The sequence below is a fragment of the Vipera berus genome (genome assembly GCF_964194415.1).
Source record: "Vipera berus genome assembly, chromosome: Z".
Classification (NCBI taxonomy): domain Eukaryota; kingdom Metazoa; phylum Chordata; class Lepidosauria; order Squamata; family Viperidae; genus Vipera; species Vipera berus.
The window spans coordinates 37,309,821-37,330,973 of NC_138205.1; the positions used below are offsets into that span (position 1 = coordinate 37,309,821).

The window sequence follows — 21,153 nt, forward strand, 5'->3', positions numbered from 1 at the left end:
TCAGTTACGTGAGCCTCCTCCAGCAGCAAAAAACTGGTACAGGCTGGACAGAGTATTTGCAAAGAAAAGTTGAATTTCACAATCCCTCTATACATTTTTCTATATATTTTATAACTTGTTGCACAGAGTAACCTTATGGGGGGAGATGGGCAGCATAAAAATTTAATAAACAAATGCATACTATAAAAATGTCAAGCAAGAAAGTCAAACTGCATACCTTGCTTTTACTTTTTTAATAAGGAAGAGTCAAGATCATGCTTGCACTCTTAGCAGCAGAAGACCAATATATTTAGAGAGTACCAGTTAAGGGAAAGCAAATTTAGCTTATAATGAGGTATTATTATTTATATTCCCTATTTCTTCTGGTAGGCTAACTTTGCATTATATCCTTTATTTTAGAAGATAACCTTCTGCCTGATGACTTCTTCTGTTTCAAGGACAATTTAATCTAAATCCCATTTAAAGGTAAAGAACCTAGAAAGAGAAACTAGGGTTGTTGAAGATGCTCATCAATATTGAAGACCAAAAGCATACGATGAATATAGACTCATAGATCACATATTCATAGTTTTCCTTATTATGCACAGTAGTTCAATTTAAAAATTTTATCATTTCAATTTGGTATATTATTTGGTACATCCATGTATTTACTTTCCAATTTTTGGGGACTGACTAGAGGTATAAAGAATTCAATTATGCTAGTCAAGAGTTCAGCAGCAATAGTTTGCAAAATAACATCCCTAAAATAAAGAATATAAATAATGTATCCTTGTACAGCTACACTAGAAAATTGTGAAACAGACTCCTGACTATTTTATTAGCTATCTTCAAGCCATTGCTCTCCAACCCCATCTTGAGCATATGAGATAATTCCCATCAATTAGCATTGGCTGCATTGGCTCTTGAAGGTGAATAGTTTTGGGAGGGATAGTAGGGGCTATAGGCCACATGATCAGGAAGATTTTGATGTGTTTGAGCAACATGGTGGAACTAAGGTAACATACGACATATGACCGACAATCTTTGCTGGCATGGCGAGTTTCTAGTTGTTTTGGAACTGTTGGTGAGACCGTTGGGAGTCGTTGGCGCTGTTTGAGTTTGTTCTGCCAGCAGCAAGATCTGACTGCTGGCCTAGTGATGGATTGTATTGCAAATCAGGGCTGTTTCCAGAGGAGGCAGAGGAGGAGAGGACCTGGAGCTTATGGAGTGAAGGAACTGGATGAGGCTGTCGGCAGGCCCAGAGGAAGAGAGAGAGGCTTTTGGAGGAGTTGGTGGCGGCAGCGGCGTGCTCCAGGGGTGAAAAGAAGCAGGGCCTCTTTGGGGAAAAGGTGGAAGAGTCAGGATCAGAAAAAGGAAAGAAGGTGAGGTTGTCAGAATACAAGTGAATTTGAGGGCTAATCCACATGGAGCCCCATTTCCATCTGTCCTGTTTGCCATCGTTCTCTCCCTAGAGACTAAAATGGACAATGTGAAATTTGAGCGGGCCACGAACAAGGAGTATATATCGGAGGTGGTGACCCTTTGAGAGCTGTATGCAACAAAATTTCATTTTGATGTATGCCAATTGGTGTACATTCAAAGTGACAATAAAGTTATCATTATCATTACTATCCATCAATGCTCATTTAAACATAAAATCTGCCAGTGCCATCCAGCCATTGAAAAGGCATTGCTCAAGCTTCTTGTGTTCCAAATGACATCTAGTTCTAGAAACATCAATGGTTTATTAGTGCCAATTAGCAAGCAGGCTATATAACAGATAAGTCATCTGACAACACTGCCCACTGTGATTTTGGTTATTATTTTTCTATTTAATTTAACAACAATAATTTAGGAAGTCAAAACAAAATCATCCATTAAAACCTTTTAAATCAAGACAGCTCATTCCAGGGCCTGGAATCTGACATAGCTTCCACAAAGCAACTGATAGGAAGGCAAGATTGAACAACCAGGGCAATATTCAAATTATGTGGAAAAACATAGGACTTTCTTAAATAGGGCTCTTTTCTCAAAGTTTTCTCAAAATTCACAAATATACACACTCTACTCTGAGGATTCTTTAGGACAGCACAAACAATCGGAAAATGTTTTCCTAATGAGAAACCATAATCAAAGGAGATGGTAAAATACATTAATATACTATAAAAATAAATATTATGCAAATAATAAACTCTTTTACATTTATTCCTTAATTATTTCATCAACCAGACACCCTTTGATAGATCTGATAGATCAGATGATGCTGATCAAAAGGCTTTGGTTGTTATATAAAAGTAAACATGGAAACAGAAGTGTTATTTTTCTATGAGACCTGTCATAAAGAGTTACTGACCAGGATCAGTGAGTTCCATAGATACAAAAGGAAGAGAAAGAGAACTATTTTTGGCTATTGCCATTTACAGTGACTAGGTTGAAGTCTAATTAATGGGTAAACATTGATGGAGGTTTGTGGCTGTGTAATAGAGAATTGGATTGTGTGATTTTTTCCCCTAATAAATTTATTTTCTACATGAATAGTTCATTTATAGTCATCATTAATGAAAGCTATTTGACAAAAATAGTTTCTCCAATTCACATTTTATATAAGATCCAAAAGTTTTTTGTCACATATTTGCTGCAGTAAGTTTAGATTCAATTTTATCTGCATTTGTTTTTTAAGGATATTATTGACAAATATGTAGAACAAATATGTTATCTGGCTTTCTAGTTATCCCTCATTTTTAATATTAAAATTAAAAGTCTTTAACTTGTACTATTGTATTTTTAAATATGATTATAATTTTTCTTCTCTTTTTTGTTGTTTACAATAGCAGCAAACATAGAGAACTATCTGAGTAAGCAAGGTACAATTGGTTTCTCCCTTTACAAACAAATAGAAAGTCTTCAATTACCTATTGTTTTCTGTTTTATCAGATTTGTAAAGCGATGATGAAAAGATTTGAAATCAGCCAGATTCAGATAACCCATTTTCCATTCAGTTCCATTTTTGTTTCCTGTCCACTCTGCCTTCAAGATTACACATCATAATTTGATGACAAATTGCTGCTTTTCAGTAAGATGATTTTTCATATTTGTAAAGACTAAATTGAGACTGTGGTCATGGACTTTTAGGGCCAACTATATCCACTCACCCAGTTGCAATGTATGGCTGTGAAAGGTGGACCATAAGAAAGGCTGAGCGCCAAAGAATTGAGGCCTTTGAACTCTGGTGCTGGAGAAGACTCCTGCGAGTCCCTTGGACTGCAAGGCGATCAAACCAGTCAGTCCTAGAGGAGATCAACCCTGACTGCTCTTTAGAAGGCCAGATCCTGAAGCTAAAACTCAAATACTTTGGCCACCTAATGAGAAGGAAAGACTCACTGGAGAAGAGCCTAATGCTGGGAAAGATTGAGGGCAAGAGAAGAAAGGGACGACAGAGAGTGAGGTGGCTGGATGGAGTTACTGAAGCAGTAGGCGTGAGTTTAAATGAACTCCAGAAGATGGTAGAGGACAGGAAAGCCTGGAGGAACATTGTCCATAGGGTCGCGATGGGTCGGACACAACTTCGCAACTAACAACAACAATATTAACAATAAATTTGTTAATTATTATTATTATTTTAAAGCTCTTGTTGATCTTTTTGCTGACACTTAGATTAGAGGAGACTGTTATGTATTGAATATATATATAAAGTTCCCTGCTAAAGTGAAACTAACTTAATTCCTACTGCTTGTGAAGCTAAAATGAAACTAACCTTTAGATGACCCTGACTGTTAACTCCCAACGGTTTTGGAGGGAAACTTTGAACATTCATATTTGGGCGGGTTTTTCAATTATTGTGATTGGTTAAGGCCCTGTGGGCTTAGAGTATAAATTACAGGCAATTGCCTGAAGTTCTCCAGTTCTAGTTTGAGTCAATAAATGATGTTGTACCTATGCTGGTCTGCTCCTTGCCTACTGAAGCCCACTACTCAATAGTGGCGACGAGGATAGGATGCTGCAGAGGAGAGAGCTGCTGCTAACTAAGAGACTGAAATGACTGTGTGATAGGCTGGGTAAAGAGCCCCGGCAGGCCTACTTCTCACCCCACACCTACAAGTAAGCCACACTGGAGGCACGCTGAAATCACTGGGTGTCAGACCAGGTAAAGAGCCCTGGTGGGACTACGCTCCCTGCCCTGCCTGCCAGTAATACACACTGGAGGCACAGATATGCCTGAGGGATCTGTTCCCAGGATCCCAAAGTGCAGCACAGCTCCAACTGCAGCAGTACAAGCATTAACCAGCACCACAGGGGCCTCCCCAAAATGGCTAAATTGGGAAGACTCAACGAGTTCACTATTACTCATCCGGAACAGTGGAGCTCATATGTCTCCCGAGTAGACAACTATCTCTGGGCTAACCAGATCACAGACGATGGCCTGAAGGCAGCAACCTTACTATGTGTCTGCGGACAAGTCACATTTGATATTGCTGAAAACCTGATAGCATTGGCAATATAGAGACTGTGGCCTATGCAGACCTCAAGAAAAATTAAGGGAACATTTTGAGCTGAAACTCTCAGTAATCACCTGGCGCCATGCATTCAAGCAATGTGAGCAGAGATCTGGGGAATCTGCAGCAGAGTTTGTGGCAGTTCTTTGCCAAGCTTCACACCAATGTGAGTTCCCTGACCTGGAAGACCGTCTCAGAGACAGGCTTATTTGTGGCCTGCATAATAGAGAATTACAGCAGCGCCTATTTGCCATGGAGAAACTGACATCCCAAGACGCATTGAAGGAAGTCATGGCGGAAGAGGCTGCCAGAGGGGCAGTGAAGATTCTCCGGCCATCTAAAACACACACCAGCTCCACAGCGATCCACCAAGAGACTGCAGAAGGCTTGGGGAGACCAGTGAGAGTGAAGAAATCAACTGTTTGCGGAGAGAGCCACCCAGACGGCCACGCTTCACCAAGCAAGCAACTTCCCCACAGAGCTGCACAAGCTGTGGGGGACAGCATGAAAGGGCAGAGCACTTGCCTGTGGAAGTGCCATGCCTGTGGAAAGCAAGAACACCTTGCCAGAGTTTGCAGAGGTCATCAGCAGGAAATGAAACCTGCGACACAGCAGCACAAGGGAAAATGGCCCCCAGGACAGAACAGAGTTGAATACTGCTCAGGAAGGTGTAGCATCCAACACACAGGGGCCCAACGTTCCATCAAATAAAAGATAAGATTCCAACTAAGACTGTAAGGGGTCCCATGCTCCATGGAGCTAGATACTGGATTGGCCCTGTCCGTTATCTCTTTCAGGACTTTTGACCACATTTTCAAATGTAGCCGATGGCGGGTCCCACTCAAATCATTGAGCTTAGTGCTAATGGACTTCCAAAATTGCCATGTTCCCATAAGGAGTAAGCTACAATTAGAGAATAATTCAGAGTTTGAGGGTCCCCTCAGCATAGTGGTCATAGAGGGACCATGCACTAGCCTCATAGGACTGGACTCGTTCGAGGCCCTGGGCATCAGGGTGACAGGCATCCATTGAACACAAATAGCTGATCTAGCAGCAGTATGCTAACAATATGCTGACTTATTCAGCACAGAGTTGGGACAATACAAAGGGGCACCCATTTCACTCAACCTCGATCCAGCAGTAACTCAATCTGATTAAAACTGTGCAGGGTTCCCTTTGCATTGAAGCCAAAAATTGATGCGGAACTAGACAAGCTGGTACAGCAGGGAGTGCTCTAACCGGTGGACTGTAGCCAGTGGGAGACTCCAATAGTGACCCCAGTTAAGCCTAATGGGGACGTCCACATCTGCACAGACTACAAGTGCACCATAAACAAGGCACTACAGCAGCATGCTTACCCTGTACCAGTAGTGAGCCACATCCTCGCTTCGTTCCAAGGAGGCCGAATCTTCGCTAAGTTAGACCTTGCCCAGGCTTACCAGCAGCTACCAGTAGACGATGCTACCACAGAAGCACAAACAATCATCACACATAGAGGTGCATTCCGAGTGTGCCGCTTGCAGTTTGGGGTAAGCGTAGCACCAGGGTTGTTCCAAAGTATTATGGAACGAACTCTGAAGAACATTCTTGGTGTCTGCCTGTATTTTGATGATGTCCTGATCACGGGGGAATCCGCGGAAGTCCAGGTGGAATGTCTCTGTGCAGTACTCCAACATTTCTGCGAGGCAGGCCTAAAACTCAAGAAGGAAAAGTGCCAGATCGGCATGGAATCCACAGAATTCCTGGGTTTCCGCATCAATGCTGCCAGAATCCACCCATCTGATATGAAGCTAAAGGCAATTCAGCAAGCCCCCATACCAAAATCCAAGGGGGAGCTACAAGCATTCCTGCGCTTGCTCAATTTTTACCACTCCTTCTTACCACATAAGGCTACCCTGGCAGAACCGTTACACTGCCTACTGGACAAAAAACACCCTGGGTCTGGTCGCACACCCAAGACAAAGCGTTCAAGATGGTAAAATCATTGTTATCCTCAGACTCCGTCCTAGCTCATTTCAATGAAAACCTACCAGTAATACTAGCCTGTGATGTTTCACCATACGGCACTGGGGCAGTACTAAGCCACAGGATGCCAGATGGTAGAGAGGCCCCCACTGCATACTATTCTAGAACATTATCATTGGCTGAAAGAAACTATGCCCAGATAGACAAGGAAGCCCTCGCCACAGTGGCTGGCATTAAGAAGTTTCACGACCTTATATGGATGAACCTTCACCATCTTTACAGAGCACAAACCTCTGCTTGGTCTCTTCACAGCAGACAGACATCAGAGATCCTGTTGCCGCGAGTGCTACAATGGTCCATTTTCATGGCTGCATACTCATACCGGCTAGTCCACAAGCCAGGTAAGGAAATGGGCCATGCCGATGCTCTCAGCTGACTGCCTCTACCACAGACTGATCTGGACCCAGCCTCAGCTTGTTGTATCCTGGTGATCCAGGACCTGCCTAAAGCACCCCTACATGCAGGGGAGGTTGCAGCTGAAACCACCACGTACAGAACGCTTAGCCATGTTCTCAACTGGGCGTTAAGGGGATGGCCAAAGACCTGGCCAGGCCCTGAGGTCCATCACTATGCTTCTCGGAAAAATGAACTGTCGGCCCACAAGGGATGTGTGCTCTGGGGCAGCAGGGTCATCATTCCACACAGTCTTCGCTCCAGGGTGCTGGATTCCTTACATGAGGGGTACCCAGGAATTGTTCAAATGAAGGCTATAGCCAGGAGTTACTTGTGGTGGCTAGGACTGGACAAGGACATTGAGAGTCAAGTAAGGAGTTGCCAACCGTAGATGCCAAACCCAACCGTAGATGCCACAACACCAGTGCACCACTGGGAGACCATGCACGCTCCATGGTCTCACATGCACATTGACTTTGTGGGCCCCTTCCAAGGGCAGATGTTCCTAATTGTAGTAGACAGTTATTCCAAGTGGTTGGAAGTGGTACCGGTTTCATCGATGAGAACAACCAGGGTCATCCAAGAGTTGTGCTGGCTGTTTGCCACACATGGTCTGCCAGATGTAATCATGTCTGACAATAGGGCACAATTCACGGCAGGAGAGTTCCAATCTTTCCTCAATGCCAATATGATTCAGCACATAACATCTGCTGCATTCCCCCCGCAACCAACGGTCAGGCCAAATGAATGGTTAGGACCACAAAGGAGGCGCTCAAGCGGATGACAACTGGGGACTGGAATCACTGCCTGGCGAACTTCCTCCTGTGTCAACACACAACTCCCAGTACAACAACAGGTCGCAGCCCAGTGGAGCTGAGGTGGGGCCATTGGCTCACCACAAAGCTCTACCGACTTCAGCCAGACAGAGTAGAGGCAGAGACGGCTCAACCAAAGCCCCCCAGGAACTTACAGCTGGGTGAATTGGTCTGGGCCAGGAACTATGGAAGTGAGGTACCTTGGGTGGCAGCTAGGGTAACTAAGATAATGGGGCCCTTGTCATACGAGGTTATTCTGGAAAATGATCATATGGTCAGATGCCACATTGATCAGTTATGGCGTCGGCAGGCTTGGCCAGTCCTGGGTGAGGATCCCAAGGCTTTATCAGACACACAAGAGAACTGTTTTCCTCTGAGTTTGCCTACATCACTCGTGGCTGCCTCTGGCGATATGGAGGTACGCAGGGCTGTAGAGCTGCCACCACTCACGGGCAACCTAAACGGCCATCACGACTCTGTTCAACTGGAGATGGATAATACTCCATTTAAACAGGATTCTCCAATAACATTGCAGCAGTCCACCAGGATCTGTGGCCCCCCGGCCTATCTCAAAGACTATGAATATTGAACGGACTGAGGATAATAAGTATCCTAGGGGAAAGGGGTGTTATGTATTGAATATATATAAAGTTGTGTTAATCCCTGCTAAAGTGAAACTAACTTAACTCCAACTGCTTGTGAAGCTAAAATGAAACTAACCTTTAGATGACCCTGACTGTTAACCCCAACTGTTTTGGAGGAAAACTTTGAACATTCATATTTGGGCAGGTTTTTCAAGTATTGTGATTGGTTAAGGCCCTGTGGGGCTCAGAGTATAAGTACAGGCAATTGTCTGCAGTTCTCCAGTTCTAGTTTGAGTCAATAAATAATGCTGTAACTATGCTGGTCTGCTCCTTGCCTACTGAAGCCCACTACTCAATAGAGACATGTCTACTGATTTGCTTATATATGTGTTTTATATCTGTTAATTAAGAGGAGGTGAAGAGATAGTGAAATTATTAATATTTACAATGATGACGTTGAGAAATTGCTTTCTTTGGATTGTTTTCTCTATCACTCCTTTTCTATTTCTTTTTTGTATTCATGCATTTTTTCTTTCCTTTCTTCGCTTTTTCAGTTTGCATTATCTCTTACTATTGTAATTAAATTTTTAAATAAAATTATTTTCTAAAAAGAGGAGACTAATTTTAATCTGATTATTTGAAAATGAGCCATGGTGATCCTCTTTTGAGTTCAGAGGAGATAAGTAATAATCTACAATATTTTTTAATGAGTAATGATGGTTAATGTATAAATAGCTTCTGATCTGTTAAGAACCTGTAAAGATCCTCTCTTCTGTTGTCAAGGTTACCTGTTATCAAAGGATCCTGCATCAAATTCTGCTGGGGTTGTTCCACATTAAAACTAAACGTTTGTGTCTCTGATGCTCCACTGTCATCTTCAATGCCATCAACAATTCTAGAGAGGTGGGAACAGGGAATCAACCAAGAGTTATGGGACAAAAAGTAAAGCTTCCACATTCAAAAACTTTCTCTCTATGAATAAGAAATTGAGTATAAAGAATACAAGCTACCTTTCTCCATTACTTCCTTTGTGTCCCCTACGATAACTAGTGTTTTGCCATTGTGTACAAAACACACAAAATTGATTTGCAACTCAGATCTACATTGTTAATCAAATGGATAATGTATTATCCAAACCCAAATACTATATAACCCACTGAGAAAAAAATACTCGTTCATATGAAGATGGAAAGCAGGTTTTGAATGGCGGCAGAGATACATATATCCACACAGATACCCACACAAAGAGATGAAAAATTATAATCTAGGGCAATGCTGACCCAAGATATTTGGCACATGTGACAGAAAATCCAAATGGCACAATCACTTTCTCTGGCTAATTAAAGTGGAGCATAACCTAAAGGATATTATAAAAAAAACACATTATCATAAAGGGCCACCTGATCAGGAATGAGCTCAATAGGAGTTACAAAGGAGCACCCAATCATCTTTGACTGTTTTTTTTAAAAACCAGAGATGGCTAATATTTGCATTCCAAACCACCAGGGCTGTGGGTTAGACTGGGATGTTGGATGTTCTTGCTGTCAAAAAAGCGCATAGATTTCTTTTTCTTCCTAGCATTTTGTCTACTAGTGCAGGTCTGTTTTTGGGGAGTGGGTGTCGATCCATTGGTTACAAAAGCATCTGACTGACCCACTTGTTGGCTGAGCCTGATGTTTTAGGCTGAGAGTGACCGCCCAAAGTCACCCAGCCAACTTTCATATCTAAGGTGGGACTAGAATTCACAGATTTGACTCAAGAAAGTATTTATCTGTATCTTAGAGAACAACATACAAGAGTATGAATGGCATTTGGCCAAATCCCAAAGTTTCTAGCTTTCCTGCTGCTTTGCTAGTGATCTAGAAATTTGTACTGGAACAGATCTAACAAAATAATACCTTTTCTGCTAAGCTGATCATATAAGGAAAATGCAAAATCAGAAGTGGAAGGAGGCACTAGAGGTAATACATTTCTAACCTTTGAATAAACTAAGTTACAAAGGAGTTTATGGGGGCTTTACTAATTCTATCAGCCTGGAGCAAAAGTATTAAAAGAATATTGCCGCAATCTATGGGATCCACACTAAATCATTGGCTTGCACAATGACTTATGTTCAAATTCTTTAAATCCCATCAACCATCCCTACCCAGCAGAACTTCTGATACATTACTACCTACAGAAAATAATTATTTATTATTCATTATCAATTTATCATAACTTCCAAGATTCCCACACATTCCCTTCTGAGAAGCATGTCTAAGAGTTGTTCTGGAACTGGGTGATGCCAAATCTAAATAAATAAATAAATAAATAAATAAATAAATAAATAAATAAATAAATAAATAAATAAATAAAGTCATTTTCATACAAACTGCCAACCGAAACCATAGAAATAGAATGTGATAAAATCATCCCCGATGTTTACAATTACATCATAATTACCAACAAATCTGAAATTTTGAAGGCTTCCTAAGAATACTTCGTCCATATTCCATATTTATAACAATCTTTCCCCAAAGGTATTCTCTTTTGATAACCGTCTAATGGTAAAACCTACTTGTTCATAAAGATCTTGAATCTGTAAAAATTAAATTTGACAAGCTTGATTTGTTGCTGGTAGGGGGCAGCTATGCCTGCAGATTTACCCCACCTCTGCTAAACAAATATAGGCAGCATTTGTGGGGGGGGGGAAATACAACAAAATCGAAGCCCATTCACATAATTATCTGATATTTGGCGTTCTGTATCTCTGAAATAAATTTCCCTAGATATTGAAATCAATTTGACCAAATTAAATTTTTAAAATCTTGGAAGTAATAGAATCATTTAGATCATGATTTGCATTTGGGCCAAAATTTCTAAAACTAAAGAAATGTAAGGTGCTAGTTAAGGTTAAAACAGAACTTTGTATTTGAATCGAATCTCTTCTACATGTCCAATCCACACTAATGGAACGAATGTTCAAGAACATATGGTGTATTATATATACATATTTCACGAGTTAAATCAAGGATGATGAGGCCCTCTTACCTGGGGCTGAGGTCTGGAGGCCCGCAGTGTGTGAGAGAGGGAATGAGAAGTTTGCTAGGCTTCCGGCCAATGAGGCCCTCACTGTCAAAATGTCGCTCCTCCTGATGGCATCGTAGAGAAGGACTGCGGACCCGGTTGCAGCGGACTGGAGACCGACAAGTTCTCCTCAGGGCAGAGAATTGGCGCAAATCATCTCCCAGAAGACTGCTGATCGAGCCCCGCCTTACTGGGCTGTTGAGGTTGGGCAACATGATTTTTCGACGTGTGATTGTAGCAGGTGAAGGCTGAAAGAAGTCCTCAGAGTCCTCACTGTACTCCTGGATGGAAGGTAGGATCTTCTCAGGGGCAGTGGCACAACTTTGAAGATGAGGCTGGCCAGGTGGGAAGAAGAACGTGTAGACTAATGAGGCCTATTTAATTTTAAATTCTTCTCACACACTAGCTGGGTTCATAGAACATGCTCAAACAATTTGCTAATGTTCTAAAGATTGTGTTTGTTAACTTTGGATAGCTTAACATGCAGCATTATCTAAACACAAGCCCAATTGGATAATTTATGATTCAGTGTAAGATGGAAACCAAAAAATGATTACTTGTTCTGAGTAATCAGAACCCAGCTATTGTGAATATATAATGTGTTATTGTTGAAATATAAATGAACTCCAGTAAGTAATTTGCGCTTGAAAATGTCCTTAGCTTTCAAATGCTCATTTATCATTATATCCCATGTTTTATAACTTTTAAAGTATAGATATTGATCTTGGAAGCTTAGCCAATTTTTCTTCCCATTTTATAACTTTTTGGTAACCAAGATGAAAACAAATAATTGTATGAACAAAACCAAGAGTAGACACTTGAAAAAGAAATTTTATGAGAACAGAAGCAATTCTGGATCACGATCCCAACTCAAATTCATACCAGTTCACAATCTAACACGAGAATTCAGCTCACTATAAAATATAGGGCTTTTAATGTCAAATTTGTCTTACAAATTTTTATTTTGGATGGAAGATAACAATTATAGACATTTAAACTTGAAATATCATTACAGTACCCTGAAATAGGATAAGATGATATCAAACATGTCATTGCTTGATTAAAAAAAGATGCCATGTCTGAATGCCCTCATCTGGATACGGTAGGTCATGATGAGAGGAAGTTTCCAGGATATCCCTATGTGTCACTGTTCATTGGTCCGGAAAATCTTCTATGTCATTCTTCTGCAACTGGGTACTGTTTAGATGCATTAAAACTTTAACTTCCGGGTGGGAAGGCATCGCCGCAGGCAGCCATTCTGGCTGTCAGCCCCGCCGGCTCTGTAGAGCCGCCGAAAACAGCACCAATCAGCTGTTTTGGCAGCTCAGAAGCCCCCTCCTCGGGAGAAGAGGAGGGGGTGAGCGCTCAGGTAGGGGTAGAGCTCTCCGGGGTCGCCAGAGCTAAAAGTTTTGGCGGCTGAAGGATTGAGCCCCCCCGAAGCCTGAGTTTGCTCCGGACTGCGGGGCACCTCTGCTCCGGGTTTTTTGGAGCAGAGCAGGGCATCAGCAACCATCCCTGCCAGCAAGAGAGAACCTTTGAGAACCTGGATGCAGGCAGAGCGATACAGGAGATCCAGGTGAAAGTGAATTTATGATCTTTAACTCAATGGACTTTGTGGAGTTTGAAAGTGAAAGTGCGTAGCAGGCAATAGTGGGTGAAAATGGCTGCCAAATCCTCTAAAGTTCCTAGAAGCGCGGGGGCTTCTCCGGTGCAGCAGTCTTCGTTACAAGCTTTAATGCCCCCTCCCTCTGCACCTGCACCTGTACCAACTGTTACAGTTAAAGACCTGCAGGATGTGCTGCAAGAGGCTATGAAAAAGCAATCACAACAATTAGCTGAGCTTATGGATGAAAAGCTTACAGAGCTTCTGGATGAGAAGTTAACAGAAATTAGGGCAGACATCTTACTTGCATTTCAAGGCATGGCTGTATGCATAGAACGCTTGGACGAGAGAGTGGAAGATCTCAGCCAAAATAATATTAGATTAGATGCAAAAATGACAGAGACTGAAAATGTGGTGGAGAAAATTGATAGTGATTTGACCTTGGTACAGTACCATGAGATGGAGTTTGCGGTGAGAATCAGAGGCTTAAAAGAGGATCCTAAAGAAAATTTGAAGAAAATAGTTTCTGAGGCTTTGGAAGGTGTGCTGGGGCGACCAGCAGATGCAATTATGGAAGATATAGATAAAATTTTCCGTGTTAATTCGTGGATTGCAAGACAAAGGAAATTACCCAGAGATGTGGTGGTTTATTTTACAAAGAGAGCAATTAGAAATGAGGTTATTCAAGCCTTTTATAATACTAAATTTGCAATTGCTGAGCAAGAAGTTTTGATTTTAAAAGAGATCCCTCCAAGAATTCTAAGGAGAAGGAAGGAATTTGCCTTTTTGGCACAAGAATTAAGACGACGTGATATTAAGTTCAGATGGGAGATACCAGTGGGTATGGTGGTGATGCATGGAGGCATGAGACATCGTCTTACTACAGTGTTGCAGGCACATGATTTCTATAGTAATGTTTTAAAAGCAGTCCCCATACCACTTTTGGAATCTACAAAGAAGAATGGTGAGGGAGAGCCTCAATTATGTAGTGAGAATTTACAAGGTGCTGAAGGAATGATGCAGATAGAAGAGAAAGCTACAGGAGTGGATCAAATTTCAGTATCATCGGAGGAGGCCAGAGACCAGAGGATGACGCGTGCTGCTTCGAGACGAATGAGACGAGAGCAAGAACAAGAACAGCAGAAAGTCATGATGGCACCTCCAAAACTTACTTATAGTGAAGCTGTGGGAGGAGCGTGACCTAAGAGAGTCCAGGTGATTTTGGAAGAAGCGCTCCAAAAGCTTCGGGTCGTGAAGGATGGCGACAAAGTTTCTAACTTGGAATGTTAATGGCTTAAATTCACCACAGAAGAGAAAGAAAGTTTTTCAATATTTAAAACAATTTAAGAATGATGTTATTTGTTTACAAGAAACACATATTAGAGTTACGGATCAAAAGTACTTATTAAATTCAAGACTGGGTACACAATTTATTGCATCCGCAACGGATAAGAAAAATGGAGTGGTTGTCTATGTTAAGAATACCTTGACAGCGGAGTTAATTGAAGCAGATAAACAAGGAAGATATGTTATAATTGAACTGTTAATAGAAGGCAAGAAAACACTTCTGGTTGGATTATATGCTCCTAATCAACAACAAGCAGACTTTTATAGTTTACTACACAGCAAGATTACTCAGTGAGATTATAAATCTTTTATTTTTATGGGAGACTGGAACGGTGTTTTGGATGTACAAATGGACGAGTGGTTTTTTTTAAAAGTATTCCAAGTCATGCTAAACTGCCTAAATCTTTTTTTGAAATGAAGGATGATTTGTAACTGCTAGATATTTGGAGAGAAAGAAATTTGCAAGAGAAGGACTATACTTTTTTTTTCTGATAGACATCAATCTTTTTCTAGGATTGACTTTATACTAATTACTAATGATTTCTTTTCCAGGATTAAGAAGATTAAGATTTGTCCAAGAACTATGTCTGATCATAGTCCAGTCTGGTTAGAGATAGAAAAAGATAATAGAGATAGGTGTTCCTGGCGTCTAAATGAGAATCTGTTTAGAAATCAGGAAAATGTGGAAGAATGTAAAAAACAGATGAAGGATTTTTTTAAAATTAATATGCATAAAGGTACTTCTATTGAAATGGTCTGGGATGCTAGTAAAGCTTATATGAGAGGTGTATTAATATATTTGAATAACAAATATAGACGCAATCTGGAATTCAGGAGGAAGGAATTAGAGAATGAAATTAGGGAAAAAGAAAAGGCTTTAATTTTGAATCCATCGGATGTGAAGATTAAAGAGGTAATTAATTTATTAAGGGGACAGTTCGACAAGTTGATGGCTGATCAAGTGGCAACTAACTTAAGGTATGCTAGACATAATACTTTTTGCAATGCCAATAAACCAGGTAGATGGTTAGCTTATTTGTTAAGGAAGAAGCAAAGGGCTTCTAATATAGATAGAATAGAACATAAGGGTAAGGTAGTGTATCAGCAGAGTCTTATTAAGAAGACTTTTGTTGATTTTTACTCTAAGTTATATGCTAGAGATAAGATTAGTGAGGCAGATATTGATGTATATTTGATGAATGCTAATATTCCTGTTCTTACACAAGAACAAAAGGAAGAGGTGAATCAATTGATAACTGAGGAAGAATTTTTTTCAGCAATTAAACAATTGAAAGTGGGTAAGGCGCCAGGTACGGATGGATTGACTGCTGTGTATTATAAAAATTTACAGTTAGAGATGGTAAATCCATTAAGGGAATTGTTTCAGACAATTCAAATGGGAGGAGGGGTGCCCCTGTCCTGGAAAACTGCTTTTATTTCTCTGATTCCGAAGGAAGACCAGGATGTCACCCAAGCAAAAAATTATAGGCCAATATCACTTTTGAATACGGACTACAAGATATTTGCTAAGGTTTTAGCTAATAGATTAATGAGGGTATTGCAACAAGTAATTCATGGTGACCAAACTGGGTTTATAAGTGGTAGACAAATGAAGAACAATGTGAGGCATATAGTTGATTAGTTGGAATTTTTGGAAAGAAACAATCAGATCCCTGCAGCGTTGATCTTCTTGGATGCTGAAAAAGCCTTTGATCAATTGGATTGGCAATTTTTGTTGAAAGTATTAGATAAAATGAATTTGGGGGATAAATTTTTACAACCAATTAGGGCACTATATCAAAAGCAAACAGCCCGTATAATAGTTAATAATAGTCTGACGGAAGTATGTAACATTGAAAAGGGCACAAGGCAGGGGTGCCCGTTGTCACCTTTACTATTTGTTTTAACATTGGAGATATTATTGATTAAAATACGGGACTCGGAAAAAATTAGGGGAATTCAAATAAGAGATCAGGATTACAGACTGAGGGTGTTTGCAGATGATCTGGTTGTTACGGTAACTCAGCCTGAAGACTCAGTTGTAGAACTGATGGAGATAATAATGCAGTATGGGAAAGTTTCTGGATTCAAGGTTAACATACAAAAAACTAAAATGTCTAAGAATATGACAGTATCACAAAAGGCTGTTTTAGAAGAGCTAACGGGATTTGAAATTGTTAAAAGGGTTAAATATTTGGGGATATATTTGTCACCCTCAAATGTAAAGCTATATAAAAATAATTATGAAAAGTTATGGGGAAAAGTTCAAAAAGAATTGGATAGCTGGAAAAAACTACAATTATCTTTATTGGGAAGAATTGCAGCAGTGAAAATGAATGTTTTGCCGAAATTTTTATTTTTATTTCAAATGATACCTATTCTTAAAAAGGACTCAAACTTGGAGGAATGGCAAAAGGGTATTAATAAATTTGTCTGGGCAGGGAAAAGGCCACGAGTTAAATTTAAGATTATGCAGGATACGCGTGAGAGAGGTGGTCTTAAAATGCCTAATCTTAAACTATACTATGAAGCTGCTGCTTTGTCAGCGATAAGTGATTGGATTAATTTAACACAAGTGAGATTATTAAATCTTGAAGGCCATGATTTGTTATTTGGTTGGCATGCATATTTATTGTATGATAAGAAGGTGGATAATGTGTTCAAGGTACATATTTTAAGACATGCTCTGTTGCGAGTTTGGAAATAGTATAGACATAAGTTAAATTATAAGATACCTATATGGGCAATACCGAAACACGCAATAGAAAATATAAGTGTTGGGTTTAAATATGATGTGACTACATATAAGGAAATTTTAAGTTTGGAAAGGAATGTATGGCATTTGAAGCCGTATAATATTTTAAGAGAAGAAAAGATTGTACAAACTTGGTTTCAGTATGGGCAATTACGGGCCAGGTGGAAAGAAGACCAGAAAATTGGTTTTTCAATGACTGATGAAAATCTGGTAAAGCAAATTAGAGATCAAGGTCAAGCACATATTAAAAGGATATATCTTGCATTGATAGAAATTGATTCAGAGACAGAACTTGTTAAAGATTGTATGATAAAGTGGGCTCAGAATTTTCAAGAAGTCATTACAATGGATACTTGGGAAAAGATTTGGGTGAGAAATGTAAAATTTACGCAAGCTCAAAACTTAAGAGAGAACTTTTATAAAATGTTTTATAGGTGGCACTTAGATCCTAAAAAAATAGCAAGTATGTATCCGAACTGCCAGCCTAAATGTTGGAGGTGTGGTGGTGAAGATGCAACGTATTTTCATATATGGTGGACCTGTAAAACGGTTAAAGATTTTTGGATTAAAATCTGGTGGAATATGCAAAAGATATTTAAGAAAAGGATAAAGTTTTGTCCGCAATTGTTTTTACTGGGTATTATTACTGATACTACTGTTGTGGACACTAAGTTGATGTTGAATTTAATTACGGCAGCAAGACTTTTAGTAGGGCAATATTGGAAGAAGGAAGAACTGCCGACTATAGAAGAATGGACTTTAAAAGTTTCCAACCTGGCGGAAATGGCAAAGATTTCAGCGTACTTGAAAGACCATTCGCAACAGAGATATATTGTGGAGTGGAAAAAATGGATTGATTATATTCAGAATAAATATGGGACTAAAAAGTTTCATCTAGCATTTGAATAAGTATTGATGTGATATTTATATTGCTTGTAGTTATTTTATAAGAGTTAAAGTGTGATAGATTTAATAGCTTATTGTCGTTTGCATAAGGTAGATTATGATTGTTTGTATTTTTATACCCTGTATTTAGCTCTGGGAAGTCGGGGAGGGGGGAGGGGGAAGGGAGGGAGGTGTTGGGGAGGGTTGGGGAGAGGGGAGGGGGTTGGGAGGGGTTTTGTTTTGTTAAAAAATGTATTGTAAAACTTTTCAATAAAAAAAACCTTTAATATGGATGTCTACACTGATAAGGAGTTAAATTCAAAGGCCTAGACAGGATTGTAAGTACAACTCTCTGAGCCACAAAGGAAACTTCTCAAATTACCCCTTGCCCCCGGTATTCAGGGCTAAATAAATAATCCCATAGCCAATGCAACTGAGGACACACAAAGGAAATGGAAGAAAAAAGTCACACAATCTCCTTATTCATTCTGTCACCACAGCTGTAATGGACTTGTCCTTATGAGGGTTTCCTCTCATGTCCCTATCCCCCAAAATATTACTCCTCCCCCTTTACTTGCTTTCTGCCATCTAATTAATGATAGCTGACTCTAGAACAAAAGCAGATGAGGTGATAGCTATGGTGTCTCTTCCATCACTTGTTTCCTCTTACCTACTGTACAGGGACTCCAAGATGCAGTTTCACTATATTTATGCCAATGATCCTAAATATCATTTCTGTAAATTTATTAGACTATGACTCCCAGTATTCCCAGCCAAGAATTTCATTCACATCCACACACTCCCCAAAATTCAACATAATCCAATGAAAAAACTTTGCCTACTTTTTCCTCAGTATAAACTTCACGTTACCTGGGATAAACATGGGGATCTGGTAAATCGGAGAAGCCCCTGGAAGAAAAGCAAAAACAAGAGCATGAAAATATTTAATTAATTACTTTTCACAAACCTATCCTTTGTGTGTTTGTGTGTGTGGAGGGTGTTTATGGGCTTTTTGGCACTAGTGTATTATGCAATCTCTTCTCTAAATTATCAAACACAGCCTGTTTCTTCAACACAAGCTACATCAAAGTTATTATTAAGAAATCACCACCTGCTGCCATTTTCAACCTCCCATCGCCCGGTTCGCTCCCACAGAGTCAGCCACCTCAGGGTTCTGTCGGCTAGGCAATGCCGGCTGGTGAGCCCTAGGGGGAGAGCCTTCTCTGTGGGCGCACCGACCCTCTGGAATGAACTGCCTCCGGAGCTGCGGACAGCCCCTGACCTTCAGTCCTTCTGCCATGACCTGAAGACATGGATGTTCCAACAAGCGGGCCTGGACTGACTATGGTTTTAAATTTGGCTTTTATTGGGTTAAATTGTCATTTATTTATTACATCCATTGTTTAATTCTTTTTTAAATTTTGTACTTTATGTTTTTTAATTTTTTATTGTTGTGAGCCACCCTGAGTCCTTGTGGAGAAGGGTGGCATATAAATTTAATAAATCTAAATCTAAGGAAGGAAGGAAGGAAGGAAGGAAGGAAGGAAGGAAGGAAGGAAGGAAGGAAGGAAGGAAGGAAGGAAGGAAGGAAGGAAGGGCAACATAGATAGCAAGTTTCCCAAATTCAAAATTTGCTCATTAGCTGAAAACAGTTAAAAATTCTGTGCCTAGTCATTCTGATGCAGAACAAAGCTATTAAAGATTGCTAGTCAAGTTAAGAATAGATAGTCATCAGGACAACAGGCAGCACACCACTTGGAATATCAATATACTGAAAGCAGCTGCAAGACAATTCTATTTACTTTATGTATAGCTTCAAACTAGCTGAATATATATTTCCAAATGCTTCCAACTACCCCATATTTAAAACCCTCTGATTTATTCAGGGTTTTCTGATCATCTATGTAAGACCTATTCCCATTGACTAGATAAGTGATTCTATTCTCAACAAAAGTCTTTTTTAGATCATGGCATGCAGGGCTTAGGTATTTCCTAGAAATGAATTCTAAATTCTCCTGCTGCATGAGACATTTGAGACTTAGATTTAGACTGAGTTCATAGACTGTTACGTACTGGGCTTTTTGAGGGAATACCATGTGGGTTGCTGGAGCAGCTAACAGCTCTCCAGCAACCCAGACTACAAGTCTCGTGTGCTGCAATTGGCTATCTCCAGGTGGCAATGGTTGATTCAAACCTTTTGGCTGCTGCCTAGGGGCTAGACTATATATTGCGGCTGGTTGCAGCCATTTCCCTCAGTATAGTCACAGCACAAAATAAACTGAGTTACCTGTACTCTGTTCGCATCTTCATTCCTGCATCAAAGAACCCGCTATTTAACAGTGGCGACGAGGGTGGGATTCTACTTCACTGACTAAGAGCTGAAGTCTACGAGGGAAAGGCAGCACACGCCGGAGGGAAGAGGCATTCCCCCCCCTCAAGGCCGGCTAGCAAGCTACGCTAGCGACCTCATGCTCAGTGGACTCATTCCCTGAGCCTGGAAGCAGGATCCTGAAGAATGCAGGAACTAGCAAGAAGAATCTCGAAAGTTGGAAAGCTGCGAGAATTTGATGTGAAACACCTGGAGGAATGGCCATCATATTTATCGCAAGTAGAAAACTATCTCAGAGCCAATCAAATAGCGGAAGAAGGACTGAAGGCCACAACGCTACTCTGCGTGTGTGGCCCAGCAACTTTTGATTTAACCGAGAACCTTTTTGTGCCGACACCAATCAAAGTGGTCTCCTACACAGATCTCAAAAAGAAGCTAACCGGGCACTTCCAGCCCAAGATGTCTGAGATGGCTTGGTGGTTCAAGTTCGACCAAAAAGTGCAGCTCCCTGGGAAGTCAGCTTCAGAGTTCATAGCGGGCCTAAGGCAGGCCACACACCTATGCAAATTCTCAAATTTAGAAGAGCGATTACAAGACCTGCTCGTCTGTGGCCTATGGGACAGAACGCTTTAGCAGAGACTATTTGCTAGGCCAAATTTAACGTTTTCTGAAGCACTGGATGAGGTGATGGCCGACGAAGCTGCCGGGGGCGCAGTTCAGACAGTTCAGCCCACCAACTCGACAAAGTTCGAAGAAACGGTCCATCGTGAGGATGCCAAATGCACCAGAAAATCTTCTGAGGAAGAAGAACCTGAAATCAACCGACTCCAAAAGCAACCCAATGCGCAACACCGCGACAGCTACCAGCGAGAGGACAGT

At 40.6% G+C, this 21,153-nt stretch overlaps 1 protein-coding gene across 1 annotated transcript in view; it reads right to left on the bottom strand.

Moving 5' to 3' along the window:
* Positions 1-21,153, bottom strand: part of KCNH4 (potassium voltage-gated channel subfamily H member 4) — a gene marked incomplete at both ends in the record, with an annotated part of 83,506 nt that overhangs the window by 19,169 nt on the left and 43,184 nt on the right. The window contains 3 exons of the mRNA XM_081346179.1: positions 9,078-9,184; positions 11,320-11,690; positions 18,816-18,854. Coding sequence (XP_081202305.1) covers positions 9,078-9,184; positions 11,320-11,690; positions 18,816-18,854 — 517 coding nt within the window. The remainder of the gene's footprint in view (positions 1-9,077; positions 9,185-11,319; positions 11,691-18,815; positions 18,855-21,153) is intronic.